Raw genomic sequence first — 27903 nt, forward strand, 5'->3', positions numbered from 1 at the left:
ATTTTCATTTCTAGGTGAACTATCCCTTTAATTTCCCCATAGCTACAATTTGGTAGATCTTCTTGTAAGGTCATAAAGTTACATAGTAAAAGGTTTAATAAAGCTCAGCAGCACACAAAAAAGGAGCAACTTCCACCTTTATTTTTGAACTGGTACCCTTTATATAGACATTGATCCATCATAAGAAGTTATGCCAGCATTCCTACAATGGCATGCCATTTTTGTTGGCATTTGTTTGGATCAGAACATTTTAACAGCATTCATCTACAGTCTGGAGGAAAGAAACCAAAGCTGACAGGGAAGTGAGGATTTACATCTGATATTTTATGGTCGTGGTGTTCTGGATCAGTTTTGGATATGGCACACACCTTTTGGTCCACAGACATTTTTCATTAAATCAGTTTTGTCTTTAATTTGAATAAACTATCTTTTTATACTGTTGCCCATTCCTCTCATCTCATTTTAAACAGAATGAAGATTATCATATCATGGCAATACTGGGCAGAGTTGAAGGATTCACAAGAAGTAGTCGGGGGTTCGGCGGGTGACGTGTGGCTCTCCTCGGCGAGGGGCTGGATCAAACTGAAGGCTGAAAATCACACAAACACCAAATCAGTCACATTCATTTGTTATGGATGGAGCACATGTTTAAAGTACATTAAAGAAACTTTTCAAATGAACTTACAAGGAGTACTTCAGAGTGTCGTCGAGCTCCATGATAGCTGCCTGGTTACCACAGCGGTAACAGTAGTTGGGCGCACTAAAAATCGTAACCACATTGCGATCATGGCACCAGTTGTAACCCTAGAGGACAAATTTAAAGATTAGATGACTTATCAAAAACTTATGTCCAAACATCCAATAAAAAAAAAAAAGGGAGTTTTGTGGCTTTTAGTCCATGTCTGTTAAAGTCTTCAGGCCATTGATATACTAGTGTTCTTAAATTGATATAATGTACTTTTAAGCAGACATACAAATTTTTAAGTCTGCAGTCTCTTTCTTACATTAAATAAATAAAAAGCTGATGATTCATCTTGTCCATAGTAGGGGTGTATACAAAACTAAGCAGCAAATTAAGGTTTATGGCCATGACAAATTAAAGGATACTGGCAATTTAAGGATCACTGACAAATAAAGTTGTCCAAAATAATAAAAATGTGAAATCATTCAAAAATCTAGCTTAAAAAACGTCAAATTCGTAGAAATGTAATCTGTGTCCATGTTGGTTTCACAAGTTTAGAAAAAAAAAAAAAAAAAAAATAAACTGATGACAGAACAAAAAAATCTATTCATATCTCAAAAAAAAAAAAAAAAAAGAAACAAGGCTTTAATGGCTTTAAAAATGTCATGTGGTGTAACCAAGTAAACGGTATTAAAATAGCTTCCTTGCACCTTGAATACACGTGTATGCACATCTTAATCATTGATAAAAAAAAATACATGTAAAAAAATTTCCTAACAGATTTTTTTAACAAATGATATATATATATATAGATAGATAGATAGATAGAGCAATTCATAAAGTATTCAGATCCCTCAATTTTTTCAACAATTTTTTATGTTGCAGCCTTATGCTAAAATGCTTTAAAAAGAAAAAAAGTCACAATCTACACTCCATACCCCATAATAACAAAACAAAAGCCAGATTTTTGATAACTTTGCAAATTTATTAAAAAGAAAAACTGAAAGATCACATTGACATAAGTATTCAGGATATCTCTGTATTTTGCAGCGTTCAGCTTTCCTTCAATCCTGACCAGTCCCCCAGTCCATGCCACTGAAAAACACCCACACAGAATGCTGCTACCTCCACCATGCTTCACCGTTGGGATGGTATTGCGCAGGTGATGAGCAGTGCCTAGTTTCCGCCAGACATGACGCTTGGAATTTAGGCCAAACAGTTCAATCTTCATTTCATCAAACCAGAGAATCTTGTTTCTCACAGTCTGAGAGTCCTTTAGGTGTTGTTTTTTGTGTGTGTGTGTGTGTTTTGCACTGAGGAGAGGCTTCTGTCTAGCCACTCTGCCATAAAGCCCAGATCAGTGGAGTGTTGCAGTGATGGTTGTCCTTCTGCAAGTTTCTCCCATCTCCACACATGATCTCTGGAGCTCAACCAGAGTGACCATCTGGTTCTTGGTCACCACTCTTACCAATGCCCTTCTCCCCCGAATTCTCACTTTGGCCAGGCGGTCAGCTCTAAGAAGAGTCCTGATTGTTCCAAACTACTTCCATTTAAGCATTATGGAGGCCACTGTGCTCTTGGGAATCGTAAATTCAGGCAAAAAATGTTGTAGCCTTCCCCAGATCAGTGCCTTGACATAATCCTGTCTCTGAGATCTGCAGGCAGTTCCTCTGACCTCACGGGTTATATAGATCTTATATAGACAGGTGTGTGTCTTTCCAAATCATGTCCAATCAATTGAATTTGCCACAGGTGGACTCAAATCAAAGTGTAAAAACATCTCAAAGATGATCCAGAGAAATGGGATTCACCTGAGCTAAATTTCAAGTGTCATAGCAAAAGGTCTGAATCCTTATGTCAATGTGATATTTTAGTTTTTACTTTTTAATAAATTTGCAAAATTACCAAAAATCTGGTTTTTGCTTTGTCATTATGGGGTATGGAGTGTTGATTAATGTGAAAAAATAAAGCATTTTAACATAAGGCTGCAACATATAATGTGAAAAAAAATGAAGGGATATGAATACTTTATGAATGCACTGTGTATATATACACTGGCGGCCAAAAGTTTGGAATAATGTACAGATTTTGCTCTTATGGAAAGAAATTGGTACTTTTATTCACCAAAGTGGCATTCAGTTGATCACAATGTATAGGCAGGACATTAATAACATGAAAAATGATTATTACAATTTGAAAAGAAATGTTCAGAACTTCTTAAACTACTTCAAAGAGTTCTCATCAAAAAATCCTCCATGTGCAGCAATGACAGCTTTGCAGATCCTTGACATTCTAGCTGTCAGTCTGTCCAGAATCTCAGGTGACATTTCACCCCACACTTCCTGTAACACTTGCCATAGATGTGGCTGTCTTGTCGGGCACTTCTCATGCACCTAACAGTCTAGCTGATCCCACAAAAACTCAATGGGGTTAAGATCCATAACACTCTTTTCCAATTATCTGTTGTCCAATATCTGTGTTTCTTTTCCCACTCGAACCTTTTCTTTTTGTTTTTCTGTTTCAAAAGTGGCTTTTTCTTTGCAATTCTTCCCATAAGACCTGCACCCCTGAGTCTTCTCTTTACTGTTGTACATGAAACTGGTGTTGAGCGGGTAGAATTCAATGAAGCTGTCAGCTGAGGACATGTGAGGCGTCTATTTCTCAAACTAGAGACTCTGATGTACTTATCCTCTTGTTTAGTTGTACATCTGGCCTTCCACATCTCTTTCTGTCCTTGTTAGAGCCAGTTGTCCTTTGTCTTTGAAGACTGTAGTGTACACCTTTGTATGAAATCTTCAGTTTTTTGGCAGTTTCAAGCATTGTCTAGCCTTCATTCCTCAAAACAATTATTGACTGAGTTTCTAGAGAAAGCTGTTTCTTTCTGGCCATTTTTGACCTAATATTGACCTTAAGACATGCCAGTCTATTGCATACTTAAAAAGTATACAAGTATTGTTTTGTTTCTCAAAATAATCAATCATTTGCATTCAGAAGAACATTATTTGTCAACTGGAGTCGTGTGGATTATTTTGATGCACCCTAAATATGCATTTTGGACCGTCAAAAAAAAATGGAGGACATGCACTTGCATTGTTTAGAGGCGGCGGCCTGAAATTAAATCCTAAAAAGTCTTAAATTCTGTTTTGATGAAGAAAGAAACTCAGACACATTTTGGATGGCCTGAAGGTGAGTAAATTATCAGCAAATATTCATTTTTGGGTGAACTATTCCTTCAAGACATGCCTATTGCATACTGTGGCAACTCAAAAACAAACACAAAGACAATGTTAAGCTTCATTTAACAAACCAAATAGCTTTCAGCAGTGTTTGATATAATGGCAAGTGATTTTCTAGTACCAAATGATCAATTTAGCATGATTACTCAAGGATAAGGTGTTGGAGTGATGGCTGCTGGAAATGGGGCCTGTCTAGATTTGATCAAATAGTGATGGTGCTGTTTTCTACATCAGTAATGTCCTGACTATACTTTGTGATCAGTTGAATACCACTTTGGTGAATTAAAGTACCAATTTCCTTCCAGAAACAGCAAAATCTGTACATTATTCCAAACTTTTGGCCACCAGTGTGTTTTATTTTTTTTACTTCACAAACAGTATTAAGGGTTTAAAGAGGTCTTCTGTTTTGTTTGTCACATGACATCATAATGGTTACCTACATGTTGGCTTTAATTTGATGGACAAACTTTTTCCAAATATGAATCATATTTTAAAATCAAGTTGTTTCACTACTTGAAATATATATACACACGGGTATATAAAAAAAGAATTAAAGATTATGCTGCACGACTCATGCCAACCTTTTTTCTTCATACATTTCAGCTTTTAATGAGACTTTTTTTTTTCACTGTCACAGTTACACCAAATGAATTTTTTTTTTTACTTCAATGCCCAAGTTGGGCATTGAAGTAATTGTTGTTGAATTGCATTTGTAATGTATTTTTGAATAATTTTATAGATCCAAAAAATAAAAATAAAATATATCATTGACCATCAAAACAAAAGGGCTGAGCCCTTCAATATATCCTACCCCAACTTCCTGTTTCATTAAAAGTACAGTTCACTCAAAAATGAAAATTCTCTCATGATTTACTCACCCTCATGTCATCCCTGATGTGCATGACTTACCTTCTTCTGCAGAACACAAAGATTTGGTGTATGTGAGAAACAGATCAATATTTAAGTCCTTTGTTACTATAAATCTCCACTTTCACATTGGAAAGTTAAAGTTGAGATTTAGAGTAAAAAAGGACTTAAATATTGATCTGTTTCTCACCTACACCAATTATATTGCTTCTGAAGATATGGATTTAACCACTAGAGTCTTATGGATTACTTTTATGCTGCCTTTGTGATTTTTGGAGCTACAAAAGGTCTGCTCACCATTCACTTGCATTGCGAGGACCTGCAGAACTGAAATATTCTTCTAAAAATCATTGTGTTGTGCAGAATAAAGTCATGCACATCAGGGATGGCATGAGGGTGAGTAAATTTTCATTTTTGAGTGAACCATCCCTTTAATAGGAAGTTTGTTAACAGAGTAAAGAAAATTGCACTTATCAAGCCATTTAAAGGGGTCTTTAAAAGGAAAATAATTACGTATTTTGTTTGGCAGCACTGTACAGATCTATAACAGAAATCAATATAAGGAAGAGATTGTGTTGGTTGAGAGTCAAGAGTTTCTCCAGTGAACTCACTTCCATCACTAGCTGATGAGCTCTAGAAACCAGGGTAAGGCCGTTTGCATGGTTGAACGTCTCAGATATGTCCTGCCCAAAGGTGTAGCCTGCACCTCTAGGAGAAATACCCCAACCTCCACGGTCATCTGGGTCTGACCACAACAAATCACACATGGGTCCCTGAGGAAAATCGAAGACAGCAAGAGCCGTCAGCATTTATTGAACTTTAAGCATTTATATGCACAACTGTATTCAACTGAGCCAATGGCAGACTGAAAATTAAGGTCGCATCTACTGCTAGTATGATGTTAAAACAGCCACTTGATATGAATAAGAAACAGTAAGATCAGATCAGGAATGTTCAATACCTCATGAGGAACTTCCTGTAAACGATCCAGCGCTCTGATGTGATCAAGAGTGTCTATGGATGGTGACAATCCTCCATGAAGACAGAATATCTGCAAAACAAACATTAGGTGATCAAAAACTAGCCCTAAACTCAATCTGATTAACAGTTTAATGGTGCATTCACATCATGTGGGAAGTACCGTAATTAAGCCGGAGTCACACTAGCAGACACCAAACTCAATATTGGCTGAGGGGTGTCACAAATGCAGACTGTTTTGCTGAGCTCTTGCTTTCTTCAGTCGGAGGTATGACACACTTGCCGAATAAGAATGGTGGAGGGGTGACAAACATCCCAAATCACCGCAACACTGTCTGATTTCCTTAGGGCTGCCGGTAAGAGGGGACAACTGGACCTTTTGTCCCGGGCCCGGACTGGAGGGGGCCCACAGAAAGACTATTCCATATTGTAGAGCGCATCTAAAAGCATTCTGCGGGAGACGTGGATACAAACACGGAGACGTCGAGGTAGCACACATTTCACTGGATAACTGACTGGAGGGGGGCCCGCTGAAAATGTTTTGTACTGAGCCCAAGAATTTCTAACTGCAGCCCTGGATTTCCGGTCTCGTGTAGTTCACCAAAATAACAACAGGAGTTCCGTGTGAGCATAAACAATCGTAACAGAGTGATTTAGGATGTGATTTAGTAACATACCTTGTGAAAGTGTGTGATTGCATTTTCATCCGCTCGAGGCTTGCCGTAGAACGCTTTTGTCCATATTAAGGGATGTGCAAAACGACAAATTTCACTGATGTTTAAACCAAAATTTGAGTAGATTAGTCTAAAAAGAAACCTTCAGAAAAGTAAAAAAAAATTATGCGACCCATTTAAAATACTTAATATTCCAAATCCCGTTGAAAAGGGGCATTTAACTGCGACGTGCTTGCCTTGCATTATGATCATTGTACATTAAATATAAAAATGACAAGCATTCACCTTTAGCAAACACTAGGAGTGTAACGGTTCTCTGTAAAAAACAAAAAACAAAAAAACAAACGGTTCACCACCCACGGTTCATAAGCACTGGCACCGCGGTTCACCTCAAGTTTAAATGACGCATCTGGAGCACAAAGTCTGGTGAAGAAAAAGCATCAAATAGACAGGCACAGTTACAACCTCCGCTAACGCACCTGTATGGCTCTGTAGATGGATACGCTCCGCCTGATGACATCACAGTTCTGCACGCGTTGTGTGTATTTGAAAATGGCAAGCGCAGAAAACGAGCTGCTGATTCAGAACCCCCCTGCGTTTCTCCTTTCTGGGAACATTTTCTTTTTGCAGTCAATTACAACAGCTATGGTCAAAAAACTTCTACAAAACAAGCACTGTTTGCAGACATCGCTCAGCGTGAGCGCTGTATACTGGTAATATACTGTATGTCAATAATGGGCGTGAGGGTTTATTTAAAACACGCACGTGAATTCTTCCCGTTTCCTCACGCGGCTGTAATCTATCGCGAGCGTCAATAATGCGCTTTGATTAATGCCATTAAAATGCCGTTATAGTAATACATTGAAACATGATTAATCATTTATGCTGACATCACCCAGGCAAAGGTGAGCCGAAACCGCACACTCTTCCATCTATTTTTAAGCAGGCACTCAGTGATAATTCAAACAGACATGAAACAATAACTTAAGCACTTGGGTTGTTCATGTGGGATTTCCACGTATGATTAAAATACTCTAGCAGCATTATCACAACATCCCTTCTCATATGCATTTTAATAGCAAGGTTATTCCTTTTATAGTGATATACAGCTTCCGAATATATTGAATATGTGTTGAGATGAGTTTGAAATGCACTTTATGTTGATGCATGTAGCGTAATAGGGCAGGTATTAAGTTAAAATGTTGATTTAGTAATTAGAGAAAAAATGTTAGTTAAGGACTTAAACATTGTTTTACTATAGTAATATTGTAGTAGCCATGACTGCTGTCACCATGGTTTTCTGAGCAGAAATCATGGTTTTGATACAATTAACCATGGTTTTATAACAGTAATACTGTAGTTTCTATATGATTTTACTATATTGTAACCATGACAGTAACCATGTTGATTTTGTGGTTACTATGATTTTACTACAAATACCATGGTAAAACTATGGGTACCGTAGTAAAACCATGATTGTTCACCCAAATCTATTACCAAATAGAGTATTCTTTGGATTTGACAGTAATATTTTTTCTAAACCAAGCAAATACAGAAACAGTGACCCTAAAACCACGATACAAACCGAACCATGAAATTTCGAACCGTTACACCCCTAGCAAACACAGGTTTAATTATTGAAAACAATTGAATGACCAACAGAGCAACCCTAACCCTGTTCTAAATGGAAATCACCAAGTAAAAGTTACTTGGCATATTAAAACAGTCAGGACATTGTTGAAAATAATTAACAGGTAAGCCAAATCTATGAGAAAAAAAAATTTGCTGAAAAGTATTTCACATTGTTCATTAGCCATTGATCTAATGTGAGAGCTGTTTGGTTAAGAACTTCAACCAGTAACAGTTACAATGTAAAAATATAGCTATATGATTGGCTACAAAAAATTGGCCTGTGAGAAATGAATAATAAACCTAATGTATTCTAAACATGACGTGCACACAGAATAAAAGACAGTTTAATCTGTTTAGTCGTCGGCACATTATTGGAAATAGCCTTTGACAGCAGGGGGGAAAATAATGGCATTTCTAGTCTAAACAGTCATTTTCTGGGCTACTTAAAAGTAAATGTTTTTTTGATAAGCAAAATACGTCGACATGGTCCGGTGAAAGACCGGACTTGACTCACCTGAGGCGATTATCCTGCACTTGAAAGACTTGCTCAGCAGGAAAATAACTTACAAGCATGCACAGATTTAAAGACTCAAATGTGAAAACATCCATTGCGACTTTCAAGACAACGTTTCATAGATCCACTTTCTGCACCACCACCGAAGTGATTTCATAGCTAATTTGCTGAGCTTGCTTGTCCTGCGAGAGGACATTTTCCTGCGTGCACCACGAGTGAGAGAGGGAAGAAGCACATGCAGCCTGAGGTGAAATGAAACTTTGTATCTGCTCCAGTTATCCTCTTATATAATACTTGTATTATTAATTCTATTTAAAATGTGCAACACTAATATGACAGTAATTTACGTGCAGCCTCTGTAAAAATATAAAGCCAAACGTAAATGTGTAAAAATGTGAACAGTTTAATGGGGAAAAATATTAACCGACTAGTAATTCCAGTGTCGACTAGCAGCATCAGAACCGTTTAGTTGACTAGTCTTGCACATCCCTAGCCCATATACAGCTTTAACTGAGTAAAGAAATAATGTTCAATGAACAAACTGTTGTGCTACCTCTTTCTGATTTCATTAGTCATTTTAGTGTGGAGAAAAAAAAATGCTTGGTGACAGAATCACTACTGATTACGATCAGCTTTGGTGATGATATGCAGCGGAGTGTGGTTGCAGATGAAAATATTCAGATTTGCTTGACGTCTTGTCAGTTCTTAAGTAAAAGAAGCTCATTGGTCATTTGAGGAGAACTCGAGCACACCATGGCAACAGAACAATATTTTCTGTCATGTTGGATCCTTTTTCCGTTGCTGTAACCATTAACTCAGCAGGGAATTCAGACAGCCAAGAGATTGAGCTACCGCTGGCAGACATGTAATGTAAATAGCGTTCACATCTACGTACTCTTGGGGGGAAAAAACAAAAAAACAAATCAGATGACACTCCATGTAAAAATACGGCAGAAGCCTCAAAAGCTGAAGGTAGTGAACAAATTTCTGTTTGATATGCCATTATATTATGCAATTGCTGCCTGAAGCATTTTTTGTTTTTTTGTTGCTGTTATAACAACAACAAAAAAAAAAGTTTTGACGTGATAAGTGTTGCCATAAAAACAAATAACTCATGGAGGTCTGAGGATGTGAATGGCTCCAAGTAGAATCTACGAGTTCCCATCTCGTAAATACAGTAATTCAGACACGATGTGAATGCACCATAAATTGGCAGAGGGAGAGAATTATAAATAGACCTACCTGACCATCTACCAATGCAGTTAGGGGAAGGTAATCAAAGAGGTCTGTGAAGTATTTCCAAACATTTGCATTGCCGTATTTCCGTAGGCACTCGTCATAAAAGCCGTAAACTTGTGTGATCTGTCTACTTTCGTGGTTCCCTCTGAGAATTGTAATGCGCTCACGATACCTTACCTACAATTGAAAGAGATAACAAAATGATTGAAAATGATTCTAGATTTAAAAAAATTAACATGAAAGAAAAATTCTCACAAAACTTGACCCTTATTTCAGCAAATTTAGAAGGAACTCTAGTCAACTAGTCATCCACAAACCAAATAACAGTTTATTATTGAGGCCGACCAGTTTATCTAGATTTTCTTTCAAATTTTTTTGTGTTTAGCAGCAGTGCTTTAGAGGGGATGATACATTTTTTCAGAGAAAAATATTGTGACGAAAGCATGCTGATAGACCGTCAGCCTGGTAAACTCTCTCTGAGAAGTGGTATCTAGTAACTACAAATGGAAATGTTTACCTTGAGTGCAACAAGCAGTGTGACTGTTTCCACAGAATAATAGCCTCGGTCCACATAATCTCCCATAAACAGGTAGTTTGTGTCTGGTGACTTCCCTCCGATTCTGAAGAGCTCCATGAGGTCATGAAACTGGCCGTGCACATCTCCACACACAGTGACCGGACATCTCACCTCCTGCACATTGGACTCCTTGGTAAGGATTTCTTTAGCCTGGTGAGAAAATCAAATTTAGTTGTTAAACACATGGGGAAAAAAAAAAATCATTCACATCCCTACTCCAGTTTGCGGGTGAAGTCTCCATTCACCATATAGTAAATCTGCTCCAGTGCCCTGCTCCACACAATCAGAAAATCCTCAAAAACCTTGAAGAACCCTGCTTATGCATTTACATGGCCACATAAGCCACATTCTCTGGGAGAAACCCAGGTGTATTAAACCTCTTTCTCTTAATCCCTTAGGCTAAAGCCCAACAACATTTCTTTTCAGGAGTTAAAACCCAAAAAGATGTCTTTATATTCCTTCAGACTCGAGATGCAAGTATCTCCTGACCTCCTCTCACACATGCTCTTGAGGTGCACATCCACCATTGTTGATTCTACCTTCATCTTCTCATGTTTAGCGGTGATTACATCATCATCTTATGGTTCTTTGTGACAGCGATGGCTCAGTTGTGAGTGTTTCCACCTTGTGGACCCACTAATTAAGTGCAAATAATTAAAGGCACATGCCCATTCTGCACGTTTAAAGTACGCTATGTTAAAAAAAAATCATGCTGCAGTGTGAGCAATTTGCATCACACGTCCTACATGCAGATGCCTAGCGTTCACATCTGAATGAAGTACACTTTCATCAGTGGCATAAGAAAAATGGTGTTCTCGTTCACAGAATGCCGTTTTCTGCAAAAACCCAGGAATAAACAGTTTTCTTAAGTGCATGTAAACGTGGTCAATAACAAAGCACTGGAAAACGTTCTTTATTAATGTGCTAATATTCAATAGATCGATTGCTTCACTTCTGGGGATGTGGACTTGAACCTCTTCAACTCTGTGGACCTAGTACCGGGCCCGTGAATAGTTTAAGTTTAGGATTACAAAATAAAAGTCTCTGGATCTACAAGTCAGGCATATGTAGTACCATTTGAAAGCTTAGAATCTGAACATTTCAATGAGCTCCACTTTTGAATTTATCAGTCTGGTCACACGAACCGTGGCAACATTTTTGCAAAAATGAAATTGTGTGCTGCTTTACTTGTTTTGCTGCAGTTTCCCAGCAAAATGTCCAGCAGAGGGTGCCAAAAGCTAAATAAATGGTGTCATAATCAGAAGAGGCATTAAGGTGAAATTTAGATGGAAGTTTAATGGAGTAAAACGTACCTCCCTAACCTAAAACCTTAACCTAACCAATAATGATCTAAAATAAAATGTTACACAAAACAGACATCCATACACCAACGCCTTAAACCAACCGATAGTGTAAAAAAATAAATAAAAAAAAAAAGCACATTTTCTGAAGCATGTCACTTTATCACTTCAATGCCACTTTCCTCTCACGTGTCACCTTGCGTGCTTGACTGGTTTCGAACCGCGGTCTTCCAAGTTTGAAGTCTAATACTGAGCTACCACATAAGCCAATCACACTCGAATAAGCATGTAAATGTAGGTCAGTCTGCAATACAAAAGTTCAAATTCCATGTTCTCTATGGACAAGCACATGTGTGAGAGCTCAGCTGTGTTAGTGCACCCACTACATTTCAGATCTGCATATTGCGAAGGAAGGTGATAGGTAGAGCCCGACCGATATGGGATTTGAGACGATACCGATTTTAGAGATGGAAAATTCACTGATAACATAAGGTGACCGATATAGCAAATTTTTGAGCTGGAATGAAAACAGACCTTTTCTATGTAGATTTTGCACTGATATGACTACGCAAAGGTACTCAGAAGGCTGCTTTCTTAAACATATTTATCAAAGAATATTTGTCATTATTATTATACATTGTCAACAAATTCTAGAAATGAACACTGAGAAAAAATAAATAAATAGCTAAATAAACATTAGGGGCCAGTTGCACCAGCTATACGTACGTTACAACTTAGCCTAATAGTGGCGTAAATGGGCACTAAGTCACAATTTACACTCTACTAAATATTTGACCGCTGCACCAAATTTACACTACCATTCAAACGTTTGGGGTCACTTGCCTGAAATGTTTCTAATGATCTTAAAAATCTTTTGATCTGAAGGCGTATGCTTAAATGATTGAAATTAGTTTTGTAAACAAAATTGTGCCAACATATTAATTTATGAAATTACAAAACTAAAATTTGATAAAAAAAAGAAAACCTTTTTGAAATGGATGACTTTGACCAAATAATAAAGAAAAGCAGCCAATAAGTGCCCAACATAGATGGGAACTCCTTCAATACTGTTTAAAAAGCATCCCAGGGTGATACCTCAAGAAGTTGGTTGAGAAAATGTCAAGAGTACATGTCTGACAATTCTAGGCAAAGGGTGACTACTTTGAAGATGCTAAAATATAACACAGTTTTGATTTATTTTGGATTTTTTTAGGTCACAACATAATTCCCATAGTTCCATTTATATTATTCCAAAGTTGATGACTTTACTATTATTCTAAAATGTGAAAAAAAATAGTGAGTAAGTGACCCTTAACTTTTGAACGGTTGCGTAGGTAGAATGTAACCCTACGTATAAACTAAATATATACGGCAGCCTCCGACCAGGAGTAACTGATGGAATAAAAAAAGCATCAATGAGCTCATGTTTTGGTTGACAGGCTTCAGTCCTTTCGACATATATGATGATGTTGGCATTTACATTTACGAGAGGGAAAAAACATTAAGCGGCTCTTCAGTATGAAACCGATCTAACGGTGCAGTGTTTAGGGTGCGTCACCTGGTGTCAAGTTTCAACACATTCAAAATATAAGATATTAAAATTAATAAATGTCTATTTTTCCAGCCTGTTGTATTAATATTTATCACCCCTCATTTATTTTAGATACAATTCCTATATATTATTATTTACACAGGGCAAATATACTATTTATTAAATCTACTTTAATTACGTATCCTATTTTAATGTCTGGAAAACCAGACTTTAAAATATTACATTTTATAAATGCAACGACTAGAATTGTTCGGTTGAAGGGGGTACCAAACTGTGAATCCTGAACAAAACAGTTTGGTGAATACATGTTTACACGCTGACAAGGTATGAAAGTAGCTACGTGGTTGGCTATAAGCTCATTGCCACGGAGAGTAAAAGATGGATTTTATTTACTTTCCAGCATTGTCTCACCAACTAGGTAACATAGCATTTAATCAACACTCCACCACCGCACCGTTGTCTGCTGAGCTGCAAAAAGATGCTCTGATGTTTACCTTTCAATCTGCTACATTACTGACTGCACTGACAAACTATAGCTGGCTAACAGCAAACAGATGCGATAAACATGAGTGACGTGGTTGTCAGGGACAGGGTTAACGTTATATTAGTTATATAAAATGATGGGGTCATTTTTTTTATTAACTTTCCAGTATGTATTTCACAAACTAGTTAGCAATTTAATGAGAAGACACACCGCTTAACTCCACCCTGTCTGCAGAGCCACCATCAGCTCAGAGTCAGCTCTGTAAACAATGGAGTCGGAGCGCACTCTGCTGGACAAACTACGCTATGACACCAATTCTAAAGCATTGTTTTCTGCATTATATGTTCTGAAAAAAGTTTTCATATCTGCACATAACCATAAACATACGCCGATAATATCGGCTGACCGATATATCGGTTGGGCACTACTAAAGACTACGCTAAAAATTTATATGTGCCAAATACTGAAAAATATGGAGTGAACATTGGTGGTACTTGATTGTTCTGATTTGATCGAAGGTGATACTTGGCCTAAAAAGAACCATGCGTTAGAATGTTACACTAAAACATTTAAGGACAATTTTTTAAAGACATTTAGGTATTTTTACCTATTCCACATAACTGGAAATCTGCATTAAAAATGCTCAGGTTTTCTAGGGAACCTCCCAGTAGAAACCCTGTCATTTCAGTAGCTCAACATTTACACAACATAGTTTGTTACTAATTTTAGCAAGTGCATGCCAAGTGTCTATAAAGTTCCCTGTTGCCACTGCAGTTACCATACCCTAAAAAACAACTTTTATGATTTGGCATCTGCTGTTTTTCAGTTGTTTATCCAAAGTACACATGGGCTAGACTCAATAGTCTTGCAGATTTTTTTTTTTTTTTGTGCAAAAGCTCCGCCTTTCTTAGATGCTGTGGCCAGTTTAAAAGGACTTCAACTGGGAAAAGCATATATTGTGACATCTGCCTTAAGTTCTTTGTTGCATCTAGTTTTTTTAATTTTTTTTTTAAACAAACACACGTTTGGTCTGAACAGCCCCAAACATCACATGAAAAACGTGTGAGCTCATTGCAGGAGTCTGAAAGAAAAATGAATGTCATTTTTCATGTACAGCTCTGCATTTTATTAAGTGTACATCATGCAGCGACAGCAGGTTTAGGATTCATAAGATGCTTTACATGCAAAAATCCTGTGTTAAAAGCAGCCGGCCGTGAAGAAAATCCTGCTTGTGGGTCAGTGTAGAGCACAGGAGGTCTGAAAGAGGCTGTGACACATGGAGTACGAAAGACTAGTAGTGTTAACCGTGCTCACAAACACTAGAGCTCTGCACTGACCTATATACCCACTAAAGAATCTGACACAAAACACTCATACATATACAGTGAGGTGCAAACTGGTCTAATGGTGAAAATGCTTTTATTTTGCACTCATTCATCATTTTACAAACATTTACAGTATTACAAATTATATTATCAGTATATCAGAGTAACAATTTACAGAATTTCGTTCAAAGAAATGTGCCCTTTTGACCAAGGGAGTAAAGGTGGCCAATGTCAAACTTTCATATATTAAATCAGTAATAAGTAAAAAATAATAAAGTTATGACAAACTGAAAATGTATATACAGTGCATTCAGAAATTATTCAGAACCTTTCATTTTTTCACATTTTATGTTGAAGCCTTATGCTAAAATGCTTTAAAAAAAAAAAATAAATCTACACTCCATACCCCATAATGATAAACCAAAAAACAGATTTTTGTTAACTTTACAAATTTATTAAAAAGAAAAACTGATATCACATTGACATAAGTATTCAGACCCTTAACCCAGTACTTAGTTGAAGCACCTTTGGCAGCGATTACAGCCTCAAGTCTTTTTGGGTGTGATGCGACAAGCTTTGCACAACTGGATTTGGGGATTTTCTGCCATTCTTCTCCGCAGATCCTCTCAAGCTCTGTCAGGTTGGATGGGGACCGTTGGTGTACAGCCATTTTCAGGTCTCTCCAGAGATGTTCGATTGGGTTCAAGTCCGGGCTCTGACTGGGCCACTCAAGGACATTCACAGAGTCATCCCTAAGCCACTCTTGCATTGTCTTGGCTGTGTGCTTAGGGTCATTGTCCTGTTGGAAGGTGAATTTTCTGAGGTCCAGAGCGCTCTGGATCAATTTTTCATTAAGGATCTCTATTTTGCTGCGTTCAGCTTTCCTTCAATCCTGACCAGTCCCCCAGTCCCTGCCACTGAAAAACACCCACACAGAATGCTGCTACCTCCACCATGCTTCACCGTTGGGATGGTATTGCGCAGGTGATGAGCAGTGCCTGGTTTCCGCCAGACATGACGCTTGGAATTTAGGCCAAACAGTTCAATCTTCATTTCATCAAACCAGAGAATCTTGTTTCTCACAGTCTGAGAGTCCTTTAGGTGTTTTTTTTGTGTGTGTGTGTGTTTTGCACTGAGGAGAGGCTTCTGTCTAGCCACTCTGCCATAAAGCCCAGATCAGTGGAGTGTTGCAGTGATGGTTGTCCTTCTGCAAGTTTCTCCCATCTCCACACATGATCTCTGGAGCTCAACCAGAGTGACCATCTGGTTCTTGGTCACCACTCTTACCAATGCCCTCCTCCCCGATTGCTCAGTTTGGCCAGGCGGCCATCTCTAGGAAGAGTCCTGATTGTTCCAAACTACTTCCATTTAAGAATGGAGGCCACTGTGCTCTTGGAACCTTCAATGCACCCAAAACATATTTGTAGCCTTCCCCAGATCAGTGCCTTGACATAATCCTGTCTCTGAGCTCTGCAGGCAGTTCCTTTGACCTCACGGGTTATATAGATCTTATATAGACAGGTGTGTCTTTCCAAACCATGTCCAATCAATCAATTTGCCACAGGTGGACTCAAATCAAAGTGTAAAAACATCTCAAAGATGATCCAGAGAAATGGGATTCACCTGAGCTAAATTTCAAGTGTCATAGCAAAAGGTCTGAATCCTTATGTCAATGTGATATTTTAGTTTTTATTTTTAATACATCTGCGAAGTTATAAAAAATCTGTTTTACATTTGTCATTATGGGGTTATGGAGTGTTGAATAATGTGAAAAAAAGGGGTCTGAATACTTCCTGAATGCACTGTATTTTTATATATATATATATATATATATATATTGGAAAGGCACACACCTGTCTACATAAGGTCCCACACTTACTGCATGTCAGAGCACAAACCAAGCCATGAAGTCCAAGGAATTGTCTGTAGACCTCCGAGACAGGATTGTATTGAGGCACAGATCAGGGGAAGGGTACAGAAAAATGTCTGCAGCACTGAAGGTCCCAATGAGCACAGTGGCCTCCATCATCCGTAAATGGAAGTTTGGAACCACCAGGACTCTTCCTAGAGCTGGCTGCCTAGCCAAACTGAGTGATGGGAGAGAAGGGTCTTAGTCAGGGAGGTGACCAAGAACCCTATTGTCACTCGACAGGGCTCCAGCATTTCTCTGCGGAGAGAGGAGAACCTTCCAGAAGAACAACCATCTCTGCAGTACTCCACCAATCAGGCCTGTATGGTAGAGTGGCCAGACAGAAGCCACTCCTCAGTAAAAGGCACATGACAGCCCACCTGGAGTTTGCCAAAAGGCACCTGAAGGACTCTCAGACCATGAGAAACAAAGATTGATCTCTTTGGCCTAAATGGCAAGCGTCATGTCTGGAGGAAACCAGGCACCGCTCATCACCTGGCCAATACCATCCCTACAGTGAAGCATGGTGGTGGCAGCATCATGCTGTGGGGATGTTTTTCAGCGGCAGGAACTGGGAGACTAGTCAGGATCGAGGGAAAGATGAATGCCGCAATGTACAGAGACATCCTTGATGAAAACCTGCTCCAGAGTGCTCTGGACCTCAGACTGGGGAGCAGGAACATCTTCCAACAGGACAATGACCCTAAGCACACAGCCAAGATAACAAAGGAGTGGCTACGGGACAACTCTGTGAATGTCCTTGAGTGGCCCAGCCAGAGCCCAGACTTGAACCCGATTGAACATCTCTGGAGAGATCTGAAAATGTCTGTGCACCGACGCTCCCCATCCAACCTGATGGAGCTTGAGAGGTCCTGGAAAGAAGAATGGGAGAAACTGCCCAAAAATAGGTGTGCCAAGCTTGTAGCATCATACTCAAAGACTTGAGGCTGTAATTGGTGCCAAAGGTGCTTCAACAAAGTATTGAGCAAAGGCTGTGAATACTTATGTACATGTGATTTTTTTTCGTTTTTTATTTTTAATAAATTCGCAAAGATTTCAAACAAACTTTTCACGTTGACATTATGGGGTATTGTTTGTAGAATTTTGAGGAAAATAATGAATTTAATCCATTTTGGAATAAGCCTGTAACATAACAAAATGTGGAAAAAGTGAAGCGCTGTGAATACTTTCCGGATGCACTGTGTAATGTAATGTAATATATATATATATATATATATATCTCACACACACCCCCCCCCCCCCAAAAGTTTGGAATAATGTTCAGATTTTGCTGTTTCAGAAGGAAATTGTTACTTTAATTCACCGAAGTGGCATTGAACTGATCACAAAGTATAGTCAGGACATTACTGATGTAGAAAACAGCACCATCACTATTTGAAAAAAGTCATTTTTGATCAAATCTAGACAGGCCCCATTTCCAGCAGCCATCACTCCAACACCTTATCCTTGAATAATCATGCTAAATTGATCATTTCATACTAGAAAATCACTTGCCATTACATCAAACACTGCTGAAAGCTATTTGGTTCGTTAAATGAAGCTTAACATTGTGTTTGTGTTTGAGTTGCCACAATATGCAATAGACTGGCATGTCTTAAGGTCAATATTAGGTCAAAAATGGCCAGAAAGAAACAGCTTTCTCTAGAAACTCATCAGTCAATCATTGTTTTGAGGAATGAAGGCTATACAGTGCTTGAAATTGCCAAAAAACTGAAGATTTCATACAAAGGTGTACACCACAGTCTTCAAAGACAAAAGGACAACTGGCTCTAACAAGGGCAGAAAGAGATATGGAAGGCCCAGACGTACAACCAACACAGACATTGGACAACAGATAATTGGAAATGAGTGTTATGGATCTTAACCCCACTGAGCTTTTGTGGGATCAGCTAGACTTTAAGGTGCGTGAGAAGGGCTCTACTTGCCACATCTATGGCAAGTAGAGCCCGACCGATATGGGATTTTTGAGAGGGGAAAATTCACCGATTACTGATATGGTGGCCGATATATTTAATTTTTGAGCTAGAATGAAAACAGACCTTTTCTATGTGGATTTTGCACTGATACTCAGAAGGCTGATTTCTTAAATATTTTATGAAAGAATATTTGTCATTATTATTATACATTGTCAACAAATTCTAGAAATGAACACTGAGAAAATAAAGAATAAATAAAAATACAATAAATAGCTAAATAAACATCATTGCTGTTTAGTATCAGTCAAATGCTGACTATATTAATACTGCTGAGTCAAGATAAACAGATAAGCAGTGGTGTTACACCGTATTCTGCTATAAAAGTTTAGGGGAAACATTCAACGGTGGAAAACCAGAAATTGTTCGGTTGAAGGGGGTACCAAACTGTGAATCCTGAACAAAACAGTTTGGTGAATACGTTTACACATTAGCTTCCACTCAGCTGACAACAGCCTAGTTTCCATCCACTTTTCGCGCTATTCTGTTATCGACAAAGTGGAAATGCGTAACACTTTTTGCCGTCTTCTGCCCGTTTCCATTCAAATGTCCTTTTATTGATAAAAATGGTGTGCGTGATGACTTAATGCCTAAAAAACACTGTCGCATAAGTTTTGGTTGATCGCAAAAGAAATCTGCCCTTAAGCCGTTTCCATACAGAAATGTGTGTTTATCGCTAAATCACCTCCCAGATGTCCCTAATTTTTTTCCTCCGAAGTTTTGGTAAAATGGGGAGAGTATTGAGACAATTCATTGAAATTAAACAGCTTACTGTCATTTTAATTTCACAAATAAATGCAATCAGAAGACAGAACTGCAATGAAAAGTGAACTGTTGCCTTTCTGATAGGACTGTAATATCGGTCCTGATGTTGTGCCTATCGCAGGCTGCCACTGAAAGCGAATCGTCATGGCCCTGTTCAAGTTGGCAACCTGCACCAATAGTGGGGGAAACTTTCGGTCTTAGTATAAGGACCATCCATCGATGTGTATATGCTGTGTGTACAGCTATTATAGAAAAATGTTTGTGGTGTAATATCAGGGTTTACATATGATACATTCCTGATGTTCAATCGGCTATTTTGAACAATCATCTTATCTAAAGCATTGCCATCACAACTGCATTATGTCCCGTATATTTGTCCAGCAACTTTTAACGACCAACTAAACCTGATTTTCATCTAAAATTAATTTTAGCATCATAATGCAATTTACATTTTCTGAAGAAGCTCAGCAACTGTGATCCGAAGTAAAGAGGGTTAGATTTAAAATATTTAAACATTTTAAAATGTTCAAAAGCTCGTTTTCTGAAAGTGAACTCGGCATTGGACAAATAGTTCTGATAGTTTATAGTCTTGAAAAAGTGTAGAACATTCTGAGAATGTCATTCAGCCGACTTTATTCGTACAGAACAGGGTACGGCTAATTTAAGATTGTGTAAAGAAAAGGCATATATAGGTCTAAAAAAAATTTTTTTTAAATTTAATACAGGGAATTTTGCCAGCATTTTTTCACAAGTAAACTAAACAATAATTTAATAGAATTGGGTTATATGTTAGTGTTCCAAAAAAGCACACTGATGTTTTTCTCCTAGTATTGTGTATTTATTTTTTAAACATCTTTGTGCACAGAAATATGTTTTTTTGTATTGTGGGCTAATTCCATGACTGCCGTCTATTATTTTGAATGGTGCGGAAAAGCAACTTTAATAAATAAACGGATATCTACCGCGATTAATCACAAAGAGTGGAGAATTTGTTCTCCGTGCACTTGTCGATGACAGGTGCATGATACGAGATGTGTGTTAGCACTCCTGGAAGTGTCATGACGAAGATGCGTTTGCAGCATCAGATCTATATGCCGTTAAGATCAATCCATAATCACGTACAATAAACTGGTTTTCATGGATGTATTCCTTGTCGTCATGATTAACACAGGATAACGATTGGGGTAAATTCTGTCATGTGACACTATATTTTTGTGTTAATGCCAATTTTCTTGACAAAAAGTGTTTCCAAACCAGTTTTTCACGACATCTGAAGTATCGGCAGAGTTTATGCGCTAGAGTTAAACGGAAAAATATTATGTCGACACATGAAATTTTAGCGATAATTTGTGTTTCCATCAGCTTTATTTTGATGCGCTAAAACTTTTCCACACAAAAACCTTGAATGGAAACGTAGTTACTGAAAGTAGCTACATGATTAGCTAGTTAGCTATAAGCTTGTTGTCATGGAGTTAAAGACAGACATTGTTTATTTTACTTTGTCTCACCAACTACGTAACAACATAGCATGAAATAAACACTCAGACACAATCCACCACATCATCTTTGTCTGCTGAGCTGCAAAAAGATGCTCTGATGTTTACCTTTCAATCTGCTACATTACTGACTGCACTGACAAACTATAGCTAGCTAACAGCAAACAGACATGAATGACATGGTTGTCAGGGACAAGGTTAATGTAATATTAGTTATATTGAAAAGAGAAAATGATGGGGGTCATTTGTTTAAGTTTCCAGTATGTATTTCACAAACTAGTTAACTTACCGAGACACCGCTTAACTCCGCCCTGTCTACAGAGCCACCATCAGCTCGGCTCTGTAAACAATGGAGTTGGAGCGCACTCTGCTGAACAAACTACGCTATGACACCAATTCTAAAGCATTGTTTTCTGCATTATATGTTCTGAAAAAAGTTTTCATATCGGCGCATATACGCCGATACCGATATATCGGTGAAAGCCTAATATCGGGTGACATAATCGGCCGGCCGATATATCGGTCAGGCACTAATGGCAAGTGCTACAGGAAGCATGGAGTGAGGTCACCTGAGTATCTGGACAAACTGGCAGCTAGAATGCCAAGGATCTGCAAAGCTGTCATTGCTGCACGTGGAGGATTTTTTGATGAGAACTAAGTTTATGTAATTCTGATTTTTTTTTTTTTTTATATTGTAATAGTAATTTTTCATGTTATTAATGTCCTGACTATACATTGTGATCAGTTGAATGCCACTTTGGTGAAAAGTACCAATTTCTTTCCATAAAAGCAAAATCTGTACATTATTCCAAACTTCTGGCTGCCAGTATGTGTGTGTGTATATAATATATATATATATATTCTGCAACAATTCTAGGTCACTAATCAAATAAATACATTTGTAACGTTGACTATGTTAACCCCTTCGTACAAAAGCAGAGATTTCCATGCCTCTATTGAAGCACACAAGATGATCCTTGAATATTCTCACTCAAGGTGGATCATCAGGTTTTGAACAACTCTTTGGAGTCCATGCCAGTTTTAGGGTGCTTTCACACTCGGTTCGATTGCTTGGACCGAACTGGAGTTCGTTTCCACCCCTCTCCTCCTGCCCCGCTGGCCTCAGGAGCTGAAACTCTTGGTTATGGTAAGGAGCGGCCCGGCCCCGCCCTCCTCTTTGCCACAACATTTAAACTCAGTTTTTCACAATTCCTGGTATTTTAATTGAAGAAAACATTCCCTGTCTTAGGTCAGTCAGGATCACTATTTAATTTTAAGAATGTGAAATGTCAGAATAATAGTAGAGAAAATTATTTATTTCAGCTTTTATTTCTTTCATCACATTCCCAATGGGTCAGAAATTTACATACAGTTTTAGTATTTGGCAGCATTGCCTTTAAATTTTTTACTTGGGTCAACGTTTTGTGTAGCCTTCCACAAGCTCCTCACAATTAGTTGCTGGAATTTTGGCCCATTCCTCCAGACAGAACTGGTGTAACCAAGTCAGGTTTGTAGGCCTCCTTGCTCGCACATGCTTTCAGTTCTGCCCACACATTTTCTATTGGACTGAGGTCAGGACTTTGAGATGGCCACTCCAATACCTGTCCTTAAGCCATTTTGCCACAGCTTTGGAGGTATGCTTGGGGTCACTGTCCATTTGGAAGACCCATTTGCGACTGAGCTTTAACTTCTTGGCTGATGTCTTGAGATGTTGCTTCAATATCTCCACATAATTTTCCTTCCTCATGATGCCATATATTTTGGGAAGTGCACCATTCCCTCCTGCAGCAAAGCACCCCCACAACATGATGCTGTCACCCCCATGCTTCACGGTTGGGATGGTGTTCTTCCGCTTGCAAGCCTCACCCTTTTTCCTCCAAACATAACTATGGTCATTATTGCCAAAAAGTTCAATTTTTGTTTCATTAGACCAAACACATTTCTCCAAAAAGTAAGATCTTTGTCCCCATGTGCACTTGCAAAGTGTAGTCTGGCTTTTTTATGGTGGTTTTGGAGCAGTGGCTTCTTTGCTGAGCAGTCTTTCAGGTTATGTTGATATAGGACTCGTTTTTACTGTGGATATAGATACTTGTCTACCTGTTTCCTCCAGCATCTTCACAAGGTCCTTTGCTGTTGTTCTGGGATTGATTTGAACTTTTGCACCAAACTACGTTCATCTCCAGGAGACAGAGTGCGTCTTCTTCCTGAAAGGTATGATGGCTGCGTGGTCCCGTGGTGTTTATACTTGCATACTATTTGTTTGTGCAGATGAATGTGGTACCTTCAGGCATTTGGAATTGCTCCCAAGGATGAACCAGACTCGTGGAGGTCCACAATTTTTTTGGCTGATTTCTTTTGATTTTCCCATGATGTAAAGCAAAGAGGCACTGAGTTTGAAGGTAGGCCTTAAAATACATCCACAGGTACACCTCCAATTCAGTACAACTCCTATCAGAAGCTTATTGGCTAATTGTCTAAAGGCTTGACATCAGTTTCTGGAATTTTACAAGCTGCGTAAAGGCACAGTTAACTTAGTGTATGTAAACTTCTGACCCACTGAAATTGTGATACTCAATTCAAAGTGAAACAATCTGTTTGTAAACAATTGGAAAAATTACTCGTGTCATGCACAAAGTAGATGTCCTAAACGACTTTTATTCTAATATTAAATCTGTGGAGTGGTTAAAAAATGAGTTTTAATGACTTCAACCTAAGTGTATGTAATCTTCTGACTTCAACTGTAGCTGTCACAGAAATAATGGCTGGACTGCAAACCAGGCATTTCAGGAGCACTGTTTTCTGAGGGTGAGAATAACTCCCTTTGGCATGGACTTTGTGCTTTGTAACTTTGCAGACCTTTTACATGCACAAACAGCTATATTACACACTAAAGGAAAGGTAAAATCCCCAAAAGCATAATAGGGCCTCTTTAAAACATAAAAGAAAAAACACACACACACACACACATATAAATCAGTCTATATAAGATTCTTTAACTGTATTTGTGTTAAATTCTAAAAGTTTTCCAGGTGACCCTGTACTCAACAAATCTTTCAAAATATTATCTGAAAAGACAGATGAGAGGTAAATTTAGCACTAATGAAGAGCTGAATGCAAGATTAATGTCATGAAATGTTTCAATGCCTGATCCATGTCTCTTCAATACTTAAAGCCCTGCCCACTGATAGATATGTACATGCTGCGCACATGGACATTTGCATATTGCGATACACACAATATAGCAAATTCTCTATCAATTGACACTTTATCTCATTACCTACGGCTAGGTATTATTACAGATTTCCTAATTTGATGCCGAATCACAAGCTCTTGATTTGATTTAGATTCGAAGTTGATTCATATGGTTATATTTCAGTCATAATGTCCATTTTGCCTACATATGAAAGAAATTATATAGGAGGCCTTCTAACAAAGTACATAAAAATATACATTTTACTACTTATATTTGATTTGTTTTTCATCATTTATTAGGTCACATTTTGGCTTTTAAAAGATATTTCATATATTATTTTGTGTTACATATTTATTGTTTAATTGTATAATTTTTACTATTTACATTGATTTGTTGAACGTGCTAAAACTGGTACCATCTCTAACAAAACAAGCATTTCTGAAAAGAGAGTCTGTAGATGAGCACATGTTAAGAATTCAATTGGTGTAGAATTCAAACACCAATCATTCACAAAGTTCAGAAGTTCCATTTGCATATTTATCAAAGGTAAACAAGTCATTTTTCTGGCTAATGTATCTTTTGAAAAACCTGTTTAAAATTATGCATGCTCACATGAGTTGAAGACATCAGTCTAGTTACATCAGTCTTAGAGTAAAAAAAGTTGCTTTATTCTACATATGGTGCTGAATGTGCACCGCTATGTTCTTGTAAATCAAAGTTTTTGCTTGTGGATTAAATAAAAATGTGCTGACTGCAAATAGCGGATTTCTACAATGGCATCGGTAACAAAGCTTTAGAGTGATGCTGCATCTACGTCACTATTTATCCAAACAACAAACATTTTCCAGCAACCATGTATCTCTTGTACTAAGAAACCATATGTACAATATATTTTTGTATTCTGAAAGTAATCCAAATCCTCTAAATTTTCACTCAAAACAAAACTAAATTTAGCCACTTTTTTTTTTTTTTTTGCATGAAGTGCAGCAAAATTTCAGCCCAATATATTTTAATATAGTTCCGGAAAAGTAGATCAGATATATATCCCTCTTACGGAGAAATATACAGCTCTGGAAAAAATTGAGACCACTGCAAAATTATCAGTTTCTCTGGATTTACTATTTATAAGTATGTGATAATCTGGGGGTGCTTCAGCAAGGCTGGAATCAGGCAGATTCGTCTTTGTGAAGGACGCATGAATCAAGCCACGTACATGGTTATCCTGGTAGAACACTTGCTTCCTTCTGCTCTGACAATGTTCCCCAACAGAACAATGCTCCATACCACACAGCCAGGTCAATCAAGGTGTGGATGGAGGACTACCGGATCAAGACCATGTCATGTCTAGCCCAATCTCCAGACCTGAACCCCATTGAAAACCTCTGGAATGTGATCAAGAGGAAGATGGATGGCCACAAGCCATCAAACAAAGCCGAGCTGCGTGAATTTTTGCGCCAGTAGTGGCATAAAGTCACCCAACAGCAATGTGAAAGACTGGTAGAGAGCATGACAAGACTCATGAAAGCTGTGATTGAAAATCAGGGTTGTTCCACCGAATATTGATTTCTGAACTCTTCCCAAGTTAAAATGTTAGTATTGTGTTGATTAAAAATAAATATGAACTTGTTTTCTTTGCATTATTTCAGGTCTGAAAACCATATTTTTTGTTATTTTGACTGTTGTCATTTTCTGCAAATAAATGCTCTGAATGACAATATTTTTATATGGAATTTGGGAGAAATGTTGTCAGTACTTTAAAGAATAAAACAAAAATGTTCATTTTACTTATGCACACACCTATAGTAAATCCAGAGAAACTGATCATTTTGCAGTGATCTCAATTTTTTCTAGAGCTGTATTTGTGGCCGACTGTAAATGGATTGTGCGAGACAATCTGATAGTAATCCGATCGATCAAAACGTGTGAAATGACCAAGTGTAAAAAGGACTGATGGTTCCACAAAAAGTAGTGGTATTCAATGTGCACTGAAATGTGTGTAATTCCTGCAGGTAAACTGCAATAACACTAAGGGTCTTATAAAAGTGGAAGAAATTTAATGCTTTCATTAGTATATGCTCGTTTGGAAGAATATCGTTTGTATTAATCGATGCTCAAAGTAACTGCAAGAAATTAGACAGGAACAGTTAGGCCAATTAATTTAAAACAATGATGCCAACGTTACACACCACCGCACAAGTATCAATAGGATCTTGCTAGACACAACAGATAAAGAACACAAAATGAAAAGACCGCGACGTGTACGCTGTTGAAGTACTGTTCTATGATTTGAGTGAAACACTCTCTTGCAACTGAGTAAACAAAACTCTGCTACTGTATAGTGTACTATACTCCGCTATGATTAGATAGTAGGATGTAGTCATATTCTGCACTGTTGTAGAGTACATTCTGCTGAGATTTTTATTTTATTTTTTATTCTGCTGTGACTAGATGATGGCCTAACACACCGGCGCCATTTTAAGACTAGTTTGAAGAAGCAGCTGCATTCAGACGCTTCGCTATTTAAATCAAACAACTATACATGTAGAAACAATAAAAAAAGCTAAAACATGTTTTTATGCCCGCACACTCATATCATGATAAAACTGCGGGGTCGCGTGCCTTTATTAGCATTTGGTCCTCAGTCTGATAACAGTACAAACTAACACAATATGTAGCAGAACTCACTTAATATCATATTAAATGGAAGCACATAACAACTATAAATGTGTATTACACCTAAGCTTATTACATTGGTAGGTTTTTCTTAGCGTAGTGTCCGTTTAGTACGGAGCCATCTTGTAGCTCAGCTAACGCGGCTAACGGGCTAACACAATAATCATTATCACGCCAAAACACGGTTTTTACTGCATTTTGCATACTTGCCTTCTCACAGAGGGTCTTGACTTGGCTTTCTGAGAGCTGTTTGCATTCATTGAGCTGTTCAATCCATTGATCGAGCTCTTTCGTAAACGCCTTCTCATCCATTTCGGTGTCTACTCTTTTTTTACTCGATTTTCACACGGATTTCTGCACTAATTTCACCCAGATTTCCACAAATATCCACCCTTTATCGACTGATTACTTTGAGATGTACATGTGGCCGGGGATCTCAAAGTAATCAAATTGGGCAATCGTCTAAGGAAACGTGAAGACGTCGGCCTTCAGAGACCCACCCTGAGCCACAGTTTTATTTTTTTTATTTTTTTGCCTTCCTCACATAAAGGACCTAGGAGGACCGGTTCAACGCTTATCGCTGATTGAACGCTCACCAGCTGTTCATGCTCTATACGCTGCTCCGATTGGCCACCCTAGATGTTCTTGATTTCTGATTGGTTTCCAAATATGTCGATGGCCGAAATCTTTAGAAATGAAGGCGGTCCACTAGTCCACAGTAGATTCTCATTAACAATTCAATTATCAAATTGCATTAAAATTGATCAAATATACTTTACAAAACATTAGCAATTTGAACAGTATATATATAT

General features: G+C 38.0%; 1 protein-coding gene across 1 annotated transcript; it reads right to left on the bottom strand.

The window, feature by feature from the left end:
* Nucleotides 1-120: 120 nt before the first annotated feature.
* LOC127430682 (serine/threonine-protein phosphatase 2A catalytic subunit alpha isoform) lies at nucleotides 121-27620 on the bottom strand. The gene is made up of 7 exons (XM_051680648.1): nucleotides 27302-27620; nucleotides 10340-10549; nucleotides 9826-9999; nucleotides 5747-5836; nucleotides 5397-5558; nucleotides 686-804; nucleotides 121-589 (listed from the first exon to the last, which is right to left on the bottom strand). The coding sequence occupies exons 1-7, from the start codon at nucleotides 27401-27403 to the stop codon at nucleotides 517-519; spliced, it is 930 nt and encodes a 309-aa protein (XP_051536608.1). The 5' UTR covers nucleotides 27404-27620; the 3' UTR covers nucleotides 121-516.
* Between the last annotated feature and the right edge of the window lie 283 nt (nucleotides 27621-27903).

The sequence above is a fragment of the Myxocyprinus asiaticus genome, chromosome 40 (genome assembly GCF_019703515.2).
Source record: "Myxocyprinus asiaticus isolate MX2 ecotype Aquarium Trade chromosome 40, UBuf_Myxa_2, whole genome shotgun sequence".
Classification (NCBI taxonomy): domain Eukaryota; kingdom Metazoa; phylum Chordata; class Actinopteri; order Cypriniformes; family Catostomidae; genus Myxocyprinus; species Myxocyprinus asiaticus.

Bases quoted from the DNA above. Each gene is read 5' to 3' on its own strand.
- LOC127430682 (XM_051680648.1), bottom strand. From the start codon at position 27,403: ATGGATGAGAAGGCGTTTACGAAAGAGCTCGATCAATGGATTGAACAG. The intron at 10,000-10,339 runs GTAAACATTTCC...TTTCAATTGTAG, and splicing joins CACTGCTTGTTGCACTCAAG to GTAAGGTATCGTGAGCGCAT. The intron at 590-685 runs GTAAGTTCATTT...TGTGATTTTCAG, and splicing joins GACACTCTGAAGTACTCCTT to CCTTCAGTTTGATCCAGCCC.